This window comes from Puma concolor, chromosome A2, assembly GCF_028749965.1.
Source record: "Puma concolor isolate L17-30 chromosome A2, mPumCon1.1.hap2, whole genome shotgun sequence".
Taxonomy (NCBI): Eukaryota; Metazoa; Chordata; class Mammalia; order Carnivora; family Felidae; genus Puma; species Puma concolor.
Window position 1 is genome coordinate 124,404,249 of NC_141668.1, and position 20,194 is coordinate 124,424,442.

The 20,194-nt window shown below is 43.9% G+C and overlaps 1 protein-coding gene across 9 annotated transcripts in view; it reads right to left on the reverse strand.

Annotated features, from left to right (window-relative positions):
• ITPR1 (inositol 1,4,5-trisphosphate receptor type 1) overlaps positions 1–20,194 on the reverse strand; it is a 328,509-nt gene that overhangs the window by 87,862 nt on the left and 220,453 nt on the right. For all 9 annotated transcript variants that reach the window (XM_086697546.1, XM_086697550.1, XM_086697547.1 and 6 more), the window contains 2 exons: positions 18,608–18,740; positions 16,419–16,609 (listed from right to left, as the gene is read on the reverse strand). In XM_086697546.1, coding sequence (XP_086553672.1) covers positions 16,419–16,609; positions 18,608–18,740 — 324 coding nt within the window. The remainder of the gene's footprint in view (positions 1–16,418; positions 16,610–18,607; positions 18,741–20,194) is intronic.

The window sequence follows — 20,194 nt, forward strand, 5'->3', positions numbered from 1 at the left end:
GGAAGGAAAAATATTCTGTTTCCGGAGACAGCTCCAAGAATCATGAGTAGGTGTGAGAAACAAGGAAGCTTATAGATTACAAAAAAAAAAAAGAAGAAGAAAAAAAAAAAAGAAAGAAAAGGGGGGAAAGGAAGGAGTCAGGGAAGAGGGGGGTGAGATCTCTGGGAGACAGGAGAATTAAAGAACACCATGGCAACAAGTCCGTCCACCTACCCTGGCCGCCCACCCACAGCCAGATTCTTTGCTGACGCACTTGAGAACAAGCTGGTTCCTACCAGCTCAGGAAGGTGAGCAAACCCAGAGAGCTCATTAAATCCCTTCTCAGCGACTCTTGTCTGCCTGCAGATAGTGAGCAAGGAGGATATAAATAGAAGTTATATAACATCTCTTTGTTGATTCCTGTGCTTACCAAAAAAATGCAGCATGACCTTGTTTTTTCTGAAGCATTTTCCTCGGCCTACTGGTTGAGGACTTTAATCAAGTTAGGATCATCTTAAAGTTTAAATAGCAGGACAGGGGCGCCTGGGTGGCGCAGGCGGTTAAGCGTCCGACTTCAACCAGGTCACGATCTTGCGGTCTGTGAGTTCGAGCCCCGCGTCAGGCTCTGGGCTGATGGCTCAGAGCCTGGAGCCTGTTTCCGATTCTGTGTCTCCCTCTCTCTCTGCCCCTCCCCCGTTCATGCTCTGTCTCTCTCTGTCCCAAAAATAAATAAACTTTGAAAAAAAAAAAATTAAAAAAAAAAAAAAATAAATAAATAAATAGCAGGACATAGATTTCCAAGTTAAGGGTACTCAGGACAATCAGCCGAGTTCGGAACCCTCAGGGTCAAGTCCTCCTCAGGTATACAAAAATATCCAATAGCTATTAAAAAACTTTTTTAAAGAATTGTGTGCTTCTCCTTAGAACGTTTCCTGATGATGCTAGGGGTAATATTAATTCCCAAGAGCAAAGAACCATTAATAAATTGGCTTCTTTGGTTTTCCAAAGGAGGTCAGAGCACTTAAAAAACACAAATATATAAATGTTTAAAGCTAACTGATGGCTTCTAAATGCCTCCAGGCATAATCAGCACACCTTTCCTCTCTTAAAAGGCAAGACATTAAGGGTCCAGTGGATGTCCTTAGAGACACCTTCAAAAGTAAGCACTGAAGGAAACACAAATGTGCCCTGAAATCCAGCCAACCTGGCCAGTCCTCCAGTGTCTGCTGGGACTTCTGAACAGACTCCTGCTTTGGCGCCTTTGCAGAGAGGTATTTAATAGGAGTGTGTGCTTACAGGATGCGCTGCACAGCTCAGTTACTCTGATACCTCGTCTAACCTGTTGATGCCACATAACTCTTAGAAACTGTTGCCATGGGAACTTGTCCCTCTCCGGCATTCGTCAAGAAATGTTACAGGTGCTAGAGAATTCAATGCCTTTAGTCTCAGTAAGCTTTGTCTGAGTCTTGCAAGGTGTGGCTTCAACCAAGAGGACTTTCAAACCCATGATGGAGGGTTTTGAATACAAATGTCTTCAAAGGACAGGGGTTCACTGCACAGGGCATGGAAGGGAGGCATGTCTGTGCTGGGATAGCCTGAGAGTACACATAAGCCCCACTAAGCATTTAAATTCTATATACAGTGTTTTCAACGCATCATATCAGCTAAACAAAGATCGTGTAGGGCTCTAAGTAGTTCAGATGGTGACCCCAGCAAGAGATGTAGTGGCTGTCATCCCTGAAATGGGATTTCCTTTCTCATCAGAACTGGTAGGTGGGCAACAACACAATAATGCATAAATTCAAGTAAGGCAAGAGTCTACATCCCTGGTCGGATCTCTAGTCCAGGGACAGTCACTTGAAATGCTTCAGCCCGTCTCTCAACTGAGTTGCTTTAAGCCTCCTGCCTTCTCTTCTTATAAATTCCTGCCAGAAAAACAGGATCTACCTTCTACAATATGAACAGTGCAGATCTGGTAGGAACCAACACATCTCCATGTCCCGACGCAGCAATGTTGCCAGGTAACAAATGTAGAAATATACTCAGAAAACTGTATGTGACAATATACAACCTCCGCGCTGCAGCTGATAACCGAGGGAGTGTTAAAACACCATGTTCTCTTAACACTTGGGCTTTTGGTGTGAAAATAAAATTAAACGGGATACTTCCTCTTGTAAATATAAGACAGGCATACAACTCACACATGCATCCACTAATTGGAAATAGTAGAGGGGCTTGCAACAGCCATCTGCAATTCGCCCTGTCTTTCACTCCCCATTCTCCCCGCCAACATGAATTCCAGAAAACTCAAAACTGAGCAAGAGCCCTTCTTTTATCAGGGAGAAGTTCACCTTTGACCACAAAAAGATACTCAATAAAGACACCAGTGGAAACTAAACGAAGGCTCTTACATTATTATAAAATTCCTCATGTTTCCATCGTGTGGGTTTGTAAGACAACTTTTATAATTCGTGGCCTAACAAAGCAGTGATTCCTTGCTTCTTAGATCAAAAAACCAGTACATCCTGGCCCTAGCCCCAACGAGAACAAGACAGACACTGCTCTCTACTGTGTGTAGCCCATGAGTGGAAACAGGCTAAGCCCCTGACATTGGACTCCTGTATCTCAAAGACTTTCTAGCATGGTAGAGAGTTGGGAGATTTTGGAGAGGCAGACCTGGGTTCAAATCTCAGCTGTGCTAATAGGGTGACTTTGAATAAGAGCTCTGGCTCTTTTGAGACTCATTTCCTCACATGTAACTAGAGCTACCGGACCTAGCCCAGGGGAACTACATAACAGTACCACGTATAGCTCCTGCCCTCTTCCTTTATCTTTGCCCCCAAGTGAATACTGTCCAACCAATCAACGACTCAAATATGAGGAGAATCCAGTGCAATGAGCCTCTTTGTGCAAAATGGGTAAAACGTGAGATCTAACAAGCCTCTCATTATGCCAGAGTACCTGTGCTTCTTTATATACAAGTAAAAAACAAAACTTGTTAATAATGTAACCTAACCTTTCATATAAGCCCTAATTAAATGAGCTGCCACTCTCTCCACAGAGAGGAAGTTATGCAATAGAGTTTCCTTGTCATTAACTTTCATAGACTTGGGAACGTGGAATTTGATAGAGGTGAAGCAGCATGTATAACACTTACAGTTTTTATTTAGCAAACAAGACACTAAGCCTAAAAGAAAGACTTTCACGGTTTCCTTCTCTGTCATTCACAAGCCAATATTATAACCAAAGCAAAGACACCAGCCACACGAGCTGTCTTCTCATGTGCTTCTCACAGCACCCTCCACAGAGTCCATCCACCAAACGAGCAACCAAGAGTGAAGCCACAAATTCTAATTTGCCTGATAGGAGGCAAGGTCCTCAAAAGGGGTCCAGAGCCCCTTTTCTTGGTCTCCAGGGAGGGGAATGTGGACCATGTCTGTGCCAGGGAAATTAATGGAGGCTTCTCATACACCATGGAAGCACCAACACAGAGAGAAGACAACTCAGGCTGTGCCAAGAAATAAACCCAGACACAACTACCAGCTACCTCAGTGGCCCTGAACAACTACCATGACCTCCTGGATCCTTTATTTCCCCTTTGGAAAAAGGGTTCATGGCAGTACCTACCCACACAGGATCACCAAAGAGAGTAACTGAGATCAAGCGGAGAAGGCATGTAGCATACCTCCTGGAACATGTACACTCATATTCTGGTACTCGTTACCATTACTACTATCTCTAGTTATTAAGAACAAGAAAACAGAGATCCTTAGTGTTTCTGGCATCATAAGGATGTTTCTCCAAAGTGACACTATATATTTCCCTTAGACTCAGATAAACCTAATTCCCTTTCACCCCTAAATTTAGATGGTGCCCCTTTATAACTGTTACAACCAGTAACAACAAATTTTCACATCCTTATGTTTATATTCAAAAAACAATAATAAGGCTAACATACCATGATGGTCATATAAGGGTCAGAACTTCTGTTCATTCAGTGGATATTTACTGAGCACCCACCATGGTCCAGGTGCTGAGGAGTAAGACAGAGGTTTGATCCTGGAAGAAATTACATTCTTGGGTGGGTGAGTGGAGAGAAAAACGTGCTACTGACAAGTAACCATAAGCAATTACTGCGTGTTAAGCACCATGGTGAGCTGAGCATCTTCCACATATTACCTCATTTGGATCTCAGAAGAAGCCTCGAGAGTAGGATTCTCTACAAGGACATTATGTACAAATGAGGTTCCCTTCATCTAACACATATGAGGTGTTTTCTGTTTGTTTTTTTTTAATTTTTTTAATGTTTATTTTTGAGACAGAGAAAGACAGAGCACGAATGGGGGAGGGACAGAGAGAGAGAGGGAGACAAAGAATCTGAAGCAGGCTCCAGGCTCTGAACTGTCAGCACAGAGCCCGATGCGGGGCTCGAACTCACAGACCGTGAGATCGTGACCTGAGCCTAAGTCGGATGCTTAACTGACTGAGCCACCCAGGCGACCCACACACAGGTCATTTTCTATGGAACTTGGAGGTCAACACAAACTTGCTTTCTGTTCTCTCGGGTCTTACAATGAACTTTCACTTCAAGTGTGGTGATCGCTATAACGAATGAACAGCCTATCGGTGGAGACCACTACTTCTGCCTCCAGGGATCAAGGGAAAGTTTCCAAAGCAGGAGACATTTCAGACAAGGTTTGCTAAGTATTCCAGGCAAAGGGAAACAGGACACATCCTACATGGAGCAGAGGCATCTGAGTACACAGAAGGGACTGGCAAATGAACAGATGTAGCTCCAAGACAATGAGCGTGGGGGAGTGGGTGCAGAAACCCAGGCAGGGCCAGATCATGCAGCATACCACTGGATTCCATCATCTGCAGAAGGCTGTTAAGATAGGAAATGAGGGGGCGCCTGGGTGGCTCAGTTGGTTGAGTGGCCGACTTCGGCTCAGGTCATGACCTTGCGGTCCGTGAGTTCGAGCCCCGCATCGGGCTCTGTGCTGACAGCTCAGAGCCTGGAGCCTGTTTCAGATTCTGTGTCTCCCTCTCTCTGACCCTCCCCTGTTCATGCTCTGTCTCTCCCTGTCTCAAAAATAAATAAAACGTTAAAAAAAAAAAATTAAAAAAAAAAAAAAGATAGGAAATGAGGTGGTCAGGCTTCTGTTTGGGGGACATCATTGACAGCAGCATGCAAGAGGTAAATGCCCACAGGCGGGGAGGGCTCTAAGAAGCTATCCCAGTTATCCAGGAGAGACACAATCAGGATCACAACTCGGAGAGCTGCATGGTGGTCAGCAGTAGGAATTCTAAAGCCAGAGTGACTTCTAAGCCCCACCTCCTTCCACCTCAGCTGAGCCAATTTGGGCATGTCATTTAACCTGAAGGTGCCAACTGTCTGGCTCATTACAAGTCCTAACTGAACGCTGACCACTAAACTACTGGGAGGTGGAGTGGGCACAGAATAAGTAAGAGAGGAGTGACATACAGTGACCAGTGACATCCAGGTATGTCCCCTGGTCAACAGGAGGGGTGCTGGTGAACCCCTTGACCAGGGCATGGAATACAAGACAGCAAATGGGACAGAGGAGGGGAGGTGACAGGTGCACTTGAGGTCACGCTAACCTACAGTTAACACAGGTGGAGACGCTCAACGGGGATTCAAACAGAAACGTAGAAATCAGCAAAGAGGTGGAGCCAGGAACTACACCTTTGCGAGCTGTTGGCATAAATGGTAGCCGGAAGCCACGGGAGATGATGAGATCACCCAGTGAGTTTGGAGAAAAAGAAGACAAACAGGCTCCAACATTTCAGATATTTTAAGATTAACTGTATATGCCCCAAGGCCAGGAGGAAACCTTTGTAGGAGGCAAAGAAATAGCACAGCACTGAGCCCTAAGGAAGCGACTAACTTGGTCAGAGAGGGCCCACAGATGAAAATCCTGCAGTCCCAAGTATATGGACTCTTAAACTGCTTTAGACTGCCTTCCAAATCTGTTGAAAGGTGATAAATAAGGGTAATGGAATATATCTGAGCAGAGATGGTGAAGGAAAGGGAAGACCTCCTCTGGGAAAAAAAAAAAAAAAAGAGTCTTCTAAAACATACTCCCACTGTCCCTATACACCCCTCACACACACAAAAAAGGAAGAAAAGTAGACACCCCTCTTTCCCTGAATTCCTTATTAAGTGAATAAGTGGCCAAAGCATCTTGGAATTTAGGATATTGGTCACCTGGTGAATAGAATAAAGAGGGAAAGACATGGTTCTTCCCCTTTGCCAGGTTAATATTTAGACAGTCAAGATTCAATAAGCACAGGGATTGGCCAAAATTTCGGTAAAGGGACAAATGCTAAATATTCTAGGCTTTATACGAACTCTGTTGCAACTATTCCACTCTGCCCTCACAACATGAAAGCAGCCAGAGATAACACTAAAGGAGTAAGCATGGCTGTGTTCCAATAAAACTTTATTTACAGAAGTAGGTGACAGACTGAATTGGACCTACTGGCCAGTTTGCTAAGCCCTGTACTAACACATCACAAGCCAACAGAGGAGAATCTGGGATCAGCTTGAAAGTTCATAAGATGCATTCATTCCCTCCTTAGAAGTCATTAAGGAAAGTTAGCAAGAGCACAGACCTTTTGCTAGACCTGAAGGAAGAGAAAGAAAGGAGACAAATCTGGACTTGTGGATTTAAAAGGATGAAATGAAATGATGGTTCAACATACAACCTCTTTCAAGTCTTCTCTCTTTTTTTTTTTTTCCTGTTCTTTAGTCAAATGTTGGAAACTATGGAAAACCCAATGGTTTCTTTGAAGACCCTCCTTAGAAACCAATTCCTGCTTCTAGGTTTCGCACAAAGTAAAGAGCTTAACATTCTGCTTCCAAAGATCTTCCCTCAATCCCCAATGAATGTAATCCTCTACTGGAACACTAGAAGAGCAGATACATGTACCTGTCCACTTCTGCCTAAACTGATGGCTTTGCTATTCAGGAAAAAGGAAAAATAATACTGGGTCTCCATTTCCTCTAAAAACATGAGCCAGGGTGCATACTTTCCCTTCAAAGCACCTCAACAGGAATGTGTTTCTTTCTTTTTTAAAAAATGGTTTTTTTATTTTTGAGAGAGACATAGTGCAAGTAGGGGAGGGGCAGGCTCCAGGCTCTGAGCTGCTAGCAGAGAGCCCAACATGGGGCTCAGACTCACAAACTGTGAGATCATGACCTGAGCCAAAGTCGGACACGTAACCCAGTAAGCCACCCAGGCACCCCCGGACTGCTTCTTTATACCCAAGTGAGGAGGAACGACATATGGATGTGCTGATAATCCCTGCAGTCACTTCTTGTCCTGGACTGCAAAACCAAGCCAATATGCCCATGCCTTCTCTAGTGTCCACTAACGTCTGGAGAACTGCCATGACCAGCTGCGTGGGGTGTCACCTTTTTGGAGAGTCATTCACGTCTTATGTTCTCAAGAATGGTAACTACCTTCAGGTGTTGACTTTCTACCTGAAAACCTGAATTTAGACCAAAAATCTTGAAAGACCTTTCAGTGACACATCAGTTTCATGGGAATGGAGAAAAAGGGTAAGACGGTAAGGTACCTATGTCAAAGAAGTTATCTGCACCACAAAAAAAAGGGGGGGGGGAGCAAAGTAAGCACCTAGGTCAGGGAGCACTTGAAACCACAGAGTGACTGGAGTTCCCTTCACTTCCCACTTCATGCAGAATGTCTGTCAGGAAAGGTAACCAGTACCCAAGACATGGAAGTGTCCTGACCTTATGGACCTCTAACATCATTTCAAATATATAGTCAGAGGAACTTAGGTGAACTGAGTATGAAAACAAGGTAAAACAGCACCCCCAACCCCCGGCCCAATGGACCATAAACCGCTACACAGAAGCAAAAGCTCAGGAGTCAGCTTTTTGACAAGAAACCTATTTTAAAAAATGAACTCCACTTTTTAAAATAATAAATGTTTATTAATAAAAAAATCAGCATATTTTGAGATCCTTCTATGACCCTGACAACTGTCTGAGGCACTTGGTGTGAACTACCCTGTTGCAGGAGCCCTGTGAGGTGGTCACTGTCACCACCCTGATCTCTAGCTGGCAACCACACTGACAGAGGTTAACAACTTTGCCCCATGTCCTGAAGAGGGACGTGGCAGAAGCAAGGCTCAAACCCCAGACCGTCCTCATTCCACAAAACCAGTCCCCACGGCAGCAGCTCACAGGTGCGCACTGTCTATAGGGACACGCGCTTTACCCCCAATGCTACTCCATCTTATCCTCGCAACAGCTCCATAAGGAAGGGACTTAGTTTTTCTAACTCTTACTTTACAGATGAGAAAGCTGAGTTTCAAAGCGTCCTGAGAAAGTCCAAGGTAACCCCACTGGCCGAGGGCAGGGCTGGGGTTCCAACACAGGTGTTTCCACTGTGGAGGTCAAACTCCTTCCCACGTCAGATGCTCCCCTTCTAGGCAGTGTCCCCAGAGTCTGCAACCCATTACCACCAGCTCTCAAAGGAGGGGCAGCTGTTCAGACCCTTCACAGCTTCAGCTGAAAGGCAGAGAGTCCAGGGAAGCCTGCGGGGGACAGGCCACCTGCCTCCCTCCTATTTCAAGTCCAATGGCTCCCAACTCCGCCACACTAGGGCGGGGGTTGGGGAGCCATCTTCTGACTGTGGCAGGCCACACTCATTTCCCACATGGATAAAACCTGAGGTCAGAAAACACCACTCAGAAGTGACTCATTTCTGACTTCCCTGCCAAAAACAACACCCTTTTACGTAACTTGCTCACACACCAATCTCCTCCTCCTTCTAAGGGTGAGAGCCCTGTCAAACCAAGGCTGCTTGTCCTCACAAACTGGCCTTCTATTTCCAGCAAAGGCAAATCAAATTTCCCTTTCTGCCCTCATCTCCCTGCTAAGTGGGGTCAGAGGTAGCCAGATCAACATGATCCTCCAATGTGCCCTTCTGGTAACCCCTTCTGGAAGGGGTGGGAGATTTCATATATAATATTGGCTCTTGGGCTGATTTCTTAAGCCAACCACAAAAAATAAGTGTGTGGTGAAGGAAAGGCCCCCAAGGACTAGGGATCTCTCTCAGATGAGTTTGCAAGCCAGTTTCCCGAAGGAGCACTTCTCACATTTTCCATCTCCAGCTGAGTACGTGCAAAAAAGAAAGCCCTTTTCGGGTGTGTCTGTAGGCTAGACTTGGCATAGGAATAGCTGTGGGCAGCCATTTGATACATAAAATTCACTGTGCTTCTGCAACCAGAAGCAATTAGTCCAAAAATTTTTTTTTGTTATGTCTGTCTCCTTAATTTGCTATGAGGTCCTCTATGGTCATGTCAGCACATGTATCTCCCAACATCTGTATTTGCTTTCAAAAAACCCCAAAAAGGGGCGCCTGGGTGGCTCAGTCACTTAAGTGTCTGACTTCAGCTCAGGTCATGATCTCATGGCTTGTGAGTTTGAGCCCCATGACAGTGATCTCATGGCTTGTGAGTTCGAGCCCCATGTCAGGCTCTGTGCTGACTGCTCAGAGCCTGGAGCCTGCTTCAGATGCTGTGTCTCCCTCTCTCTCTGCTCCACCCCTGCTTGCTCTCTGTCTCTCTCTAAAATAAATAAGAAATTTTAAAAATTAAAAAAAATTAAAAAAAAAAAAAGACAGGGGTGCCTAGGTGGCTCAGGTGGTTAAGCGTTCAACTTTGGCTCAGGTCATGATCTCACGGTTCGTGGGTTCGACCCCCGTGTCTGGCTCTGGCTCTGGCTCTGTGCTGACAGCTCAGGGCCTGGAGCCTGCTTCGGATTCTGTGTCTCCGTCTCTCTGCCCCTCCCCGGCTCACACTCTGTCTCTCTCTCCCTCTCAAAAATAAACATTAAAAAAATAATAAAATTAAAAAAATTTAAAAACCCACAACACGAGATATGTTCAAAGATATACTTTACTCCTCCTCTTCTCCAGGTGAGGACAGCTTCTGCCCTCCCGCAGGGAAGAGGAAGCAGAGGGAACTTCCCCCAGGGTGCTGGTGGGAACGTCGCAGGAGGAAGGAACACAGAAATTGGCAAGGACTTGAAGGACGGATATGCAAGTGCCGTAAGGCTTGCTGAGCCCTGAGTGTGCCAAAAATTAATTCATAAGCAAATGCTTATTTTATAGTTTCCCACTTGCTACAAAACACCAAGCAGAAAGACTCCTTTTGAGAGCTGGTAGGAAGGGGGTGAAGCCGGAGTGGGGAGGTAACGTAGGGGTCGCTCGAAGAGAAGCTCGATTCCATGGTTTGACAATATGTCATCCTACCTTGCGGAGCTGAAGGGCAGTGGTAGCATCTCCTTGTTCCTGTAAGCACAGGGTTCACCATAAAGTCTGAGCTGCTCTCAGGTCAGAGGAGTTTGGAGATTAATATCCACCCCTCAGATAAGCCAGGGCACAGACAGAAGATGCTCGAAGACTTGAGGACACTGTCCCTAAGAGTCCATTATGCCAGGATGGGAAATATCCTAAATGTGGGTTCCTGTCATTTCAGGGCTTTAGGTGATGATGTGACAGATAACAAGGTTTCAGAATAAAGGAGCAAACTCTCTCTGTGAGGGTTCCTAGCAAGCACTACATGTTTTTATTTTTGGATTCCCATAATTGATTCCTCCAAGGTCTGGGCAATGAAATTCACAACTTTTGGAGAGCTAAGGGCCCCACCAACTTCATCCTAAGGACTGGGATGAATATTCACAGAACACCCAGAAAAGCAATGACATGAGTCGTCGCTTCTGCAAAGACAGGACTGAATTTTCAGGGAGAACAAACCTCCTCTGTGGCAGACAATGGTGCCTTTTTTTTTTTTTTTTTTTTTTTTTAAACTTTAGCGCCCAACTCAGCGGTTTGACTGACCCATGATAGGTGCTCAATCGTTTATAATGCGGGGGGGGGGGGGGGGGGCATGGAGCCAGTCTCCAAAGTTGCCCACCTCCACACAGTTCCCTCCTAATATGCACATGCCCTCATCTCAACCACAGGTGGGGCTTTTCTCACCCCCCCTCTGAAATTGGGCTGACCTTATGACAAAGCCTTATGACTGATTTTGACCAAAAGAATGCGGCAGAAATGACATTCGAGGAATCCCCCTCAGCCCAGGACTTACAAGGATTTGTAGCTTCCACTTTCCACTTCTTGAAACTCCACTTCGACCCCAGTCAAGATGCTCTAAGAACTCCAAACCACATGGAAAGGCCACAGGGAGGAGAACCAAAGCAATCCGAGTGACAGTCCCCAGTAAGCTCCCAGATGAGAGCCAGAACCAAGTGGCCACCGTGGCTGACTACCCAATCAAGCCCATGCCAAAATCACATGGTATAGAAGAACCACTCAGCTGAGCCCAAGCCTACAGAAGTGTGACAGCTGTGAGAACGGTCACTGCTTCAAGGCACTAAATTTCAAGAGGGCCGCTTAAGTGACAGAACTAAAACAGGGGGGTGGAGGAGACAAGAGGCACATGGCATTTAGTCTAGTTCTGTAGCTCTGAGTAAGTCAGAACCCTCACTGAACTCCTCAGACTCCAAAGAGATAGCCTGAGTGGAAGGACTTTATACACAGTAAGTGCCCAAACCCAGGGAGAATGGATGCCAGTTCCACTGTCTTCACTACTGAGCTCTGCAGCCAAGAACCCACCCCTGGCCCACCTACAGCTCTGTTCCTGAAGGTGACAAGGAGTTAAGTGGTAAGAAGGAGCAAGTCGTCTTTCTCTATAAAGCACCTACTATTCTTCCTCGGACCTTTACCATCATCCTACAGAATGAAGGCATCATAGGGAATGAGGAGTTCAGAGAACCCAGCTGCCCTGGTTTAAATCTTGGCTCTGCTACTTACTTATTGTAGGATTTGGGGCAAGTTCCTTAACGTTTTTTCATTTTACTTTCCTCATGTGTTAAAAGGGGTAATTATGGCATCTACCACCTATAGAGAGAGTGAGGATTAGATGAGAGGATACACTGAAAACACTGAAGCATAGTTCCTGGCTCACAGTAAGCACTTAACTGGCTATTATCATCATCATTATGGCTTTTACTTTTAATTTTTAAAATGATCATACAGTAAAACTAACTTCTTTGGTATACAGTTCTACAAACTTTCACACATGTATAGATTCACGTGGCCACTACCAAAAGCAGGACACACAATAGTGTTATCACACAAAAAAACCCTTGTGCTGTTTCTTTAGAGTCAAATTCTCCCCTCGCCCCTAGTCCTGGCAAATACTGATCTGTTCATCATCACTACAGTCCTGTCCTTTCGAGAATGTCATAGAATTAGAACCACATAGTATGCCTCCTTTTGAGATTGGCTCCTTTCTCTCAGCATAATGCCTTTAAGATGCATCCAAGTTATTGCATGGATCAATAGTTTTTTCTTTTTATTGCTGAGTAGTATTCCATTGTATGGATCACCTGGAGTTTGTCCAATCATATTTTTCATAATTATTTTCACAAGCCAAAGAAAACTTCAGAAATGGAATCGGCCAAACATCACTGATAGATTCTAAGAATTCCTGGAAAAACATTTAATAATTGCTTACAAGTTCTGATTCAAGGCGACAAGGAACCCAGGGGTCTGCACTTAGGCCTCACACTTGATAGACACAGGAACAGAAACGCAGTAATAACTTCCTTAATCCCACACAGACCTGGACTGGAAGGTAGTACTTATTCTCCTTCTTCTCCACGTGAAACATGTTCTAAATCCTGGGAAGAGGTGCTTATAAGCATAAGGGTCCTTCTGCAGCCCTCTTTCTGAATAGGCAACACCCAGTTCCGGAACCCTATAGCCCTCTATGCTTCCCTTTGACTGCCCTTTCTACCACCAGTCACTGAGAAACATTACTCCATGGAAGCCCACCTGACCTCAGACCAATTTCCCTTCCTGACACCACAACTGGACAATACAAACAGGAGTAACGGGCATGGAGTTGCAGTGGGACCTTAGGCCACCTTCAATAGATTACAGCATTTCAGCAATCATTAATGGTCGCAGCGACAGTGTTAACCCAACTCAGACTAACTTCCCACAGCTACTCATTTGCTACTTCAACCAGCTTCTCTAAAGCAGGATGAAATTTTCAATCACTCCCCCTGGGGCTTCAAGGTTCTTAACCAGCTCCAGACACAACCTGAGTTCCACATCATTCTCTCCAGAGAAAGAAAGCTCGGGGCCAAGGGAGAGCTCACAACTCAACTCTAGGCTAGAATCAATTTTCCTGGAACCACGGGTCTCTACTAAAGCCATGGGCCAGATTCTCCCCTCCACCCTCTGAGGTCACAGAATGGGGAGGATGAGGGAGAAAGAAAGCGTGAGCATGTGTGCCCTTGGTGCTATGCCCTCCCATCCCGGCTCACCCCCTCATGAGCACACTGGCTCCCTTAAGAGAAAACATCTCCACTCCCTGCGAGGCTGAACTATTGGAACTCTATTGTGGCAGTTCATCTGGAGCCTGAGCTTATGAGTAATAAATGTGTGAAAACATGAAACTAATATTCATAATTACTTTACAAGATAAAGAACTTGAAGGAAAAACAGCTTCTGTGTGCCTTGCCATCATCACGAGGGGTACACTGTGAAAAACACGGCATCCTGCCAGAACCGCAGACTCCATCTCGCCAGCCAGCCTTAGCACCGGCGGCCCTCAGCCCCCACGAGCCCTTTCCAAGTTTCATTATTCCTTAATTAACGGTGCCTTCATGCTTCTCCTCATCCAGACGCTTTTGAGCCTCAAAGAGCCAAATGAGACCTCTGATCCTCTCATCTTCCACATCTGTTTAGGTTCCATTTTGGCCAGCATTTACCAACTATCAGTGGGTCTAGGGTCCAGTCTCAAGCAGGGAGTGTTGGAGAGTCTGCATTCATGATATCCCGTCCCTGAGCCTGTTGCCCCACTAGGTTCAGTACCTCTTCTTCTCCCCATTTTTTTTTCTACTGAAGTATAACTTATGTACAATAAAGCACACCAATTTTCATTGTATGGGTCACTGAGTTTGAAACAGGTATGTACCCGTGTATTCACCCCCTAGGTGGAGACGTTACTTATCTCTAGCACCCCAAAAAGTGCCTATCCTAGAAAATATCCTCTCCCACATTGTGACCAATTTTATCATAGAATTATTTTCAGTTTAAGTTCTTGTTAGCTCTCTCCTACGTTATTGCTAATTAACGTACTTATTTGAACTGCCACCTTCTGGATCCTGTTCTCATGTCACCTGTCCAACACTGCCAGATCTGTAGTCCTCAGTGGCAGCACCAAGCTCCTTGACAGGCTGCCCTATACTGCATACAAACTCTCACACCCACCGCCAGTCCCCGTTCACCACCCTACACCAGCTCTGCTCAGTGTGACGGACCCAATCCCTGTTCTCCAGCACCCCTCCAGCTCCTGCACCCTGGGCCTCCTCTTCCCTCCCAAGCAGCACAAAAGGGCTGGCTCATGACCCAGTTCCACGTCATTTCCACCCTTCAGACCCACAGCCATCCTTCAAAGCCAATCTCATCAAAAAAACCTTTCACTGACTCCTCACACAGATGTCGTTACTTCTTCCTTGGAGGGTCTGTGTTATCATTCTTACCTTTTAGATGGCATTACCATTATCCTTGAGAAAAATACATGTGTTTGCATTCTTGTATTCTTGCTAGATTTTTCAATTTCTCTAAGACTAAGCTTCTAGGATTCTAGGATTTCTCTAATTAGTAAAGCTTTAAAAGAAAACTGCAATTTCCAAAAAACTGGAAGCAATAACCTAGGGTTTCCACCTTTTTCTTTAGCCAGAGGGGGGAAAAACCTGTCACCCACTATCAAAATCTTTTCATTAAAGCAAAGACTTTGGAGCTAAAAGAAAAAATTGGAGAGGATATAATATCAGAAATAAAATAGTAATATGGTCCTTCAAACTGAATTTACTTGGTTTGTGAAAAACTCCTCCCAAGCTCTCCATTTTTTATACTTGGCTGTGCCTGGAGAACCTTCTCATAGACCAACTGGCTCCAGTGTCTAAAAACCACTGCCTTATAGTTCCTACTAAAGTACTGTGTACACACAAAGCACTCGATACATGTTTAGTTCAACTGATCTAGTCACTGCAAATCAGGTGGTTGAAAAACAAGGAGTGTTTGACACTGCTTCCATTCCAACAGGGCAATAAGTGGGCCCTATTCTCAGGAGAATGACCACAGGATCCATCCACGCTCACAGTCAGACTCACATGTGACAAAATCAGCAATCCCAACTTGTCACAACTCCGGTGCAAGTGATGACTCAGGCAAGCACTGGACTTTGCCCCTGTCACAAATCTCCAGTTAGGGAAGTGCCTAATAATGAACTTCAGAATTGTGTGTTGGTGCAAGCAGGGAATGGAGGGCGAGAAGACAGGACCACCACAGTTCGCTGCGCAGCGTGTTCAAGCAGCAGGGCGTCTGGGAGAATGAACAGGGGCTGAAATTCAACCTGGCCCAGGCAAACCTCCCCACAGCAAGGCATGTCCTTGGCTGGTTTGCACAAAGAACCAAGACTCCATTGATCAAGACTCTGAGTTTAAGTTCAAGCCCAAGAATTTAATGTCAAATATACACATAAGGGTAAATTTTATGGTGTATTGGTATATCTCAATAAAGCTGTTAATCAAAATGTGTATACACACACACAGTGAGCAAAACCTTATTCAAGAGCCAACAAAGAAGGAAGACTGCATGATGAACGGGATAAAATATTTAAAGAAATAATTTTAATTGCCATTTCTACATGAAAATTATAAATACTATTAAATTTATTAAAATTGACTTATTAAGGACTTCTTTCAAGAATTCTATCAAGTTGTTATTGTTTTAAAATATATATCCAGCTAACAAAAAATCATCTACACGTCTTTGACTAACCTCGCCTGACTTTTCCCAGTTAGTACAAATTGGTGTTATTAGTTCAAATGGCTGTATTGAGCTTTTCACTTCAAAGGTAGGGAAATTTATAGCCATTATCTACAGATACAAAAATTAAATCCAAATAGCACACACAGTCTAAACTCTTTTTTAGTCATCCTGTGATGGGATCCTCTATGATCTTGGATAAAAAAAAGTAAATACACTTCATTCAATCATTCATTGAACAAACATTTATGGACATCCTACCATGCCTCAGATCTTGGACCAATTTTCTTCATACATCCTTAGCAGTTTATCATTTTCAAATGTGACTTGTGTTTTGAAACCAAGTCTAAACTATGAATGAATGACCAAGGAAGATACTGTTAGAATTCGTTTTTCAGAAGAACAGAATTTTGTACTCTAAGAACGAGGGTTCCATTGTAGAAGATCTTGGCATCACCTAGGTGCCTGGCTCCCAGAACAGATTCTCTTCCTGCTCAGTGGGGATGCCACACAGAAACCAAGCTGCCTTCTTACCTGTATAGTGGTGTTGCCTCCTTCCAGAAGGGCAATGGCCAGGAGAATGCTTTCATGAAACACTCGGTCACTGGACGCGTTCATTATGAGGTCAATGACCAGATTAGAGGCACCCTCCTTGTCGAGGTGGCATTGAACCTCAGCCAGGCTCATCTCACCCCTGCTTGTGGAGCTGGACCCAGAGCCTCCCGCTAGGAAGATGGAATATTGTTCTTATTAACCACAATCAGAGCAGCAAACGTGTATTGCATACCTACTATGGACCAATGCACTAAACATTGTAACAGTATTATCTCCTTCAACCTTCTTAAAAAAACCCACAAGGAAGGTACTAATTATTAGCACAGAGGTGAAGTCACTTGTCTTCAAGGGGGACACCCAGCTTGTGAGTAGCAGAGATGGTAACTGAACGTAGGCAGGTAAGATGAAGAAGGATATATTTCCAGCAAGAGACCCAAAGCCATCCAGTCAAGACTCCCCCTAGCATTAAAACACAGTGACTTAGTGCAGAATTATCAAGAACTAGTTTGAGTTCAAGAGATAAATCAAACTTATACATGTCTTAGAACACTCCTAAGAAAATTAAGACTGTAACATTCACTTTAGCCCTGTTTCTAACAAACCCACCTTAGTTAACCCCAGACTCATTCTTTCCCATAATTTACCTGTTCATTCATTCAATCAATAGTTACTCCATGCTTGGCATGGAGCCAAGAGCTGGGGCTAGGAGAGTGGAGAAAACAAATGAAATTCCCATCCATACTGAGCTTGAGATGACATGAATAAACTTAAGAATACATGGCCTATGTCATTTAGTGGAATGGATTCCAACTGTGCTTAGAAAATGCCTATTTATGAACTTGACTGGCACTATTATTGGCAATAACTGAAACATTAATGTACATGGGGACATGGACTGATTAATTTCAGAAAAAAGAAAATCAGCCATCAGTCCTTCCCTGCAGACCTCAATTCAAATGCCACCTCCTTTACACTGCTTGTCTTGACTATCTGGATCCATTACATCCATAGTGCAGAGTACAAATTGGGTTGATCTTCTCTTTTACAGCTTTTTAAAGCAGTTTCTAAACACCCAAACACCCTCATAATGCCTCCCCAGGCCTCATATTTGTGGAGTGACCCCACTACAGAAAATAAAGTGAAATCGTTTTGAGATGTTATGTGAGGAACTTCTGCTTGAGAATCCCTGGGAACTTTCAGATGAAATGAGAAGGTCCTGTTCCTGAAATGGTCTGAGAAGTGTGTCGTCACCGAAGCTGCTCAACCCCATGAAGCGAGCAGATATGTTTCAAGTTTTTATCTGGAGAGAAACTCAACGTTCTTTCCCAGAAATTGCTAGGATAACTTTATTAATCACCAAATATTTTGGTGCTACTTACAGAATCTGCAGTCCATAACAGTCTTCATTAGAGATAGGGAATCAGACAAGTCACATTTGTGCTTCAAGCAATGAGCTCCCACCCCAAACTCAAATCAACACCCCCAATGAGTTCAATGTACTTGCAACTTTTACCTGTAATTGTGCTTACTATGTTTTGTAACATCTTTAAGGATTTACTTTTATGCAATTCTGGACTTTTTTTTTTTTTTTTTTGTAGTGGGGAGAAAAACTCTCTTAAGAGTTTGGGAGGCTTACAGCATAGGCATTAGAATTAGCTCTATCAAGGTTCAAATTATAGGCCAGTCACTAAGAAGCTTCCAATTTCTCTGTTAAAAAGGGACAGCAACACTACCCACCATAGAATGAAGAACTCGGAGAAGCAAACAAGAACGTAGAACACTTAGGAGAGCGCTGGCACTCATTTATAACATAAATGTGAGCTTTTGCCATCCTTGCTGCTAACGTCATTGTTGTTTAATGGTAAGAATGATTCCTAATGACCACAAGAAAACAGGCAGTGAAATCAAGTTCCTTGACTCATTCAAAAATCACCAAGAGGGTTGCTGTACTGGAAAGAGGGGCAAGAGTCTTAGCCAATATCTAATTGCAGGGAAATATTTTTAGCTATCACTTTGATGGTAGACCAAAAACAAAACGAATTGCTAGAAAACACACTGGCAACCCAAATTCATCTGTCAGAGTTTCAACCTGTTAAGTAGAAACATGTAGCTCTTACGTGGCACACTCAATTCACACGTGCAGCTAATTAGCACACAACACAGCCTACCTCCTCCCCCAGGCTTGCTGGGTCCTCCTGGTGACAGCGGGCCATTGCCAAAGCTGGTGAGGCTTTCTCTTCTTCCTGAAGGTCTGATGTTTCCATAGTAACGGTTGACCAAAATTTGCCTGAGCGCCTCACCCTTAATTCAAACAGGATAATGAAATCAGGTTCTGAATTCAATGCATAACTAAGCTACTAATATTCAAAAAACACAGAGGTACTCAGTTATAATTGGCTCAGTTTCACTCAGTGAAAAAATAAATTATTAATAAAAGCATTTGGAAACTGTAAAGTTAACTTCTTCAATATTTTCTCAGGAAACCACATCATTAAAAAAAAAGCAGCAATCTAGAATACTAAATATCTCAAGTACTCTCTCTCACGGTGATAAATACAGAACATTAATTTTGAAAGGTAACTAACAATAACAAAAACAAAAAAATCCCTTGGAGTAAGCCAATAAAATTCAGACAAAAAGAGACTTTTACAGGTCACCTTTCACATAGCAATATAAAAATGTTACTCCAGGCACAGAGTTATTCATAAGATTGTAAGAGAATACTAAGACATAAAAGTAATACTGCATAATGATATGATAAGCTGAACATAAGCCTTTCTAATAGAAACAGTCAATGGGTCAAGTGGTGAAGAAAAATGCTATGGAAAATAAGTGGCAGATATCAGATACGTCATTCAAAAAATAAGCACCATAGATGAAACGACATTTGACATTTGCTTTGAAATAACAAGGGAAGGGAATAGGTAGGGATATAAATGAGACAAGAGCAGCAAGGAGTTGATGGTTGTTGAAGCCGAGTTATGCATGCGGCTTCTTAAAAGTTTTCTGATTCTTCTCGTATGTATTTGAACATTTCTGCAATAAAATGTTTCAAAAATATAACCATCAAAAGAATCTTGGACAGAAGACATAACATCTCTTTCACACAACTCCAACCAAAAAAATAAATAAATAAAACTGTGATTTGTTCTCTAACACTGCGGGGACATTGGCAAAGCGGCACAGAGCAGCAGGATTTTATTCTCAGCTCTATTCCACTTTCAGTTATGCTAAGTGACTCCCAGGACACCTCCCAGTCTGGAAGCTTCTGAAAGTCAGAGGCTGTATGGTTCTCCCCCACGCTCTTTCCCAGGGACAAAGTAGTAAGGCCTGGAGTTCCTCTGGCACATCATCAGGAGGGGTAAGTGAGAAGTCTAGCAGAGAGAAGGCGTGCTGAAATATAGCAGGTGTCTAAAATAGAGGCTCAAGAGTTCTTCTGAAGAGACCTGCAACGGTAACATGAGCCAGTAGAATTTAAAGTGATTTGTTAATTAGCTCCAAGAATAGGTCTGGAGACTTCAAGTAGGGTGTCTGCAAAATAAGATGGGATGGAGCAGACAGGAGGCCAGGAAGGTCCCTGAGAGTAGCAGAGAGGCTGGGGGCCAGAGGGAGATGGGACCAGGGAACCAAGGAGAAAGGAAGAAATTCAGCGCCAAAATCACGTAAGGTCTTAGGGCTACACTGCCAAATTTTTCTTCTCAATTCATGCGGTTGGTCAAAGACCCCAGGGACAAACTGGGATGGGATAAACAGGA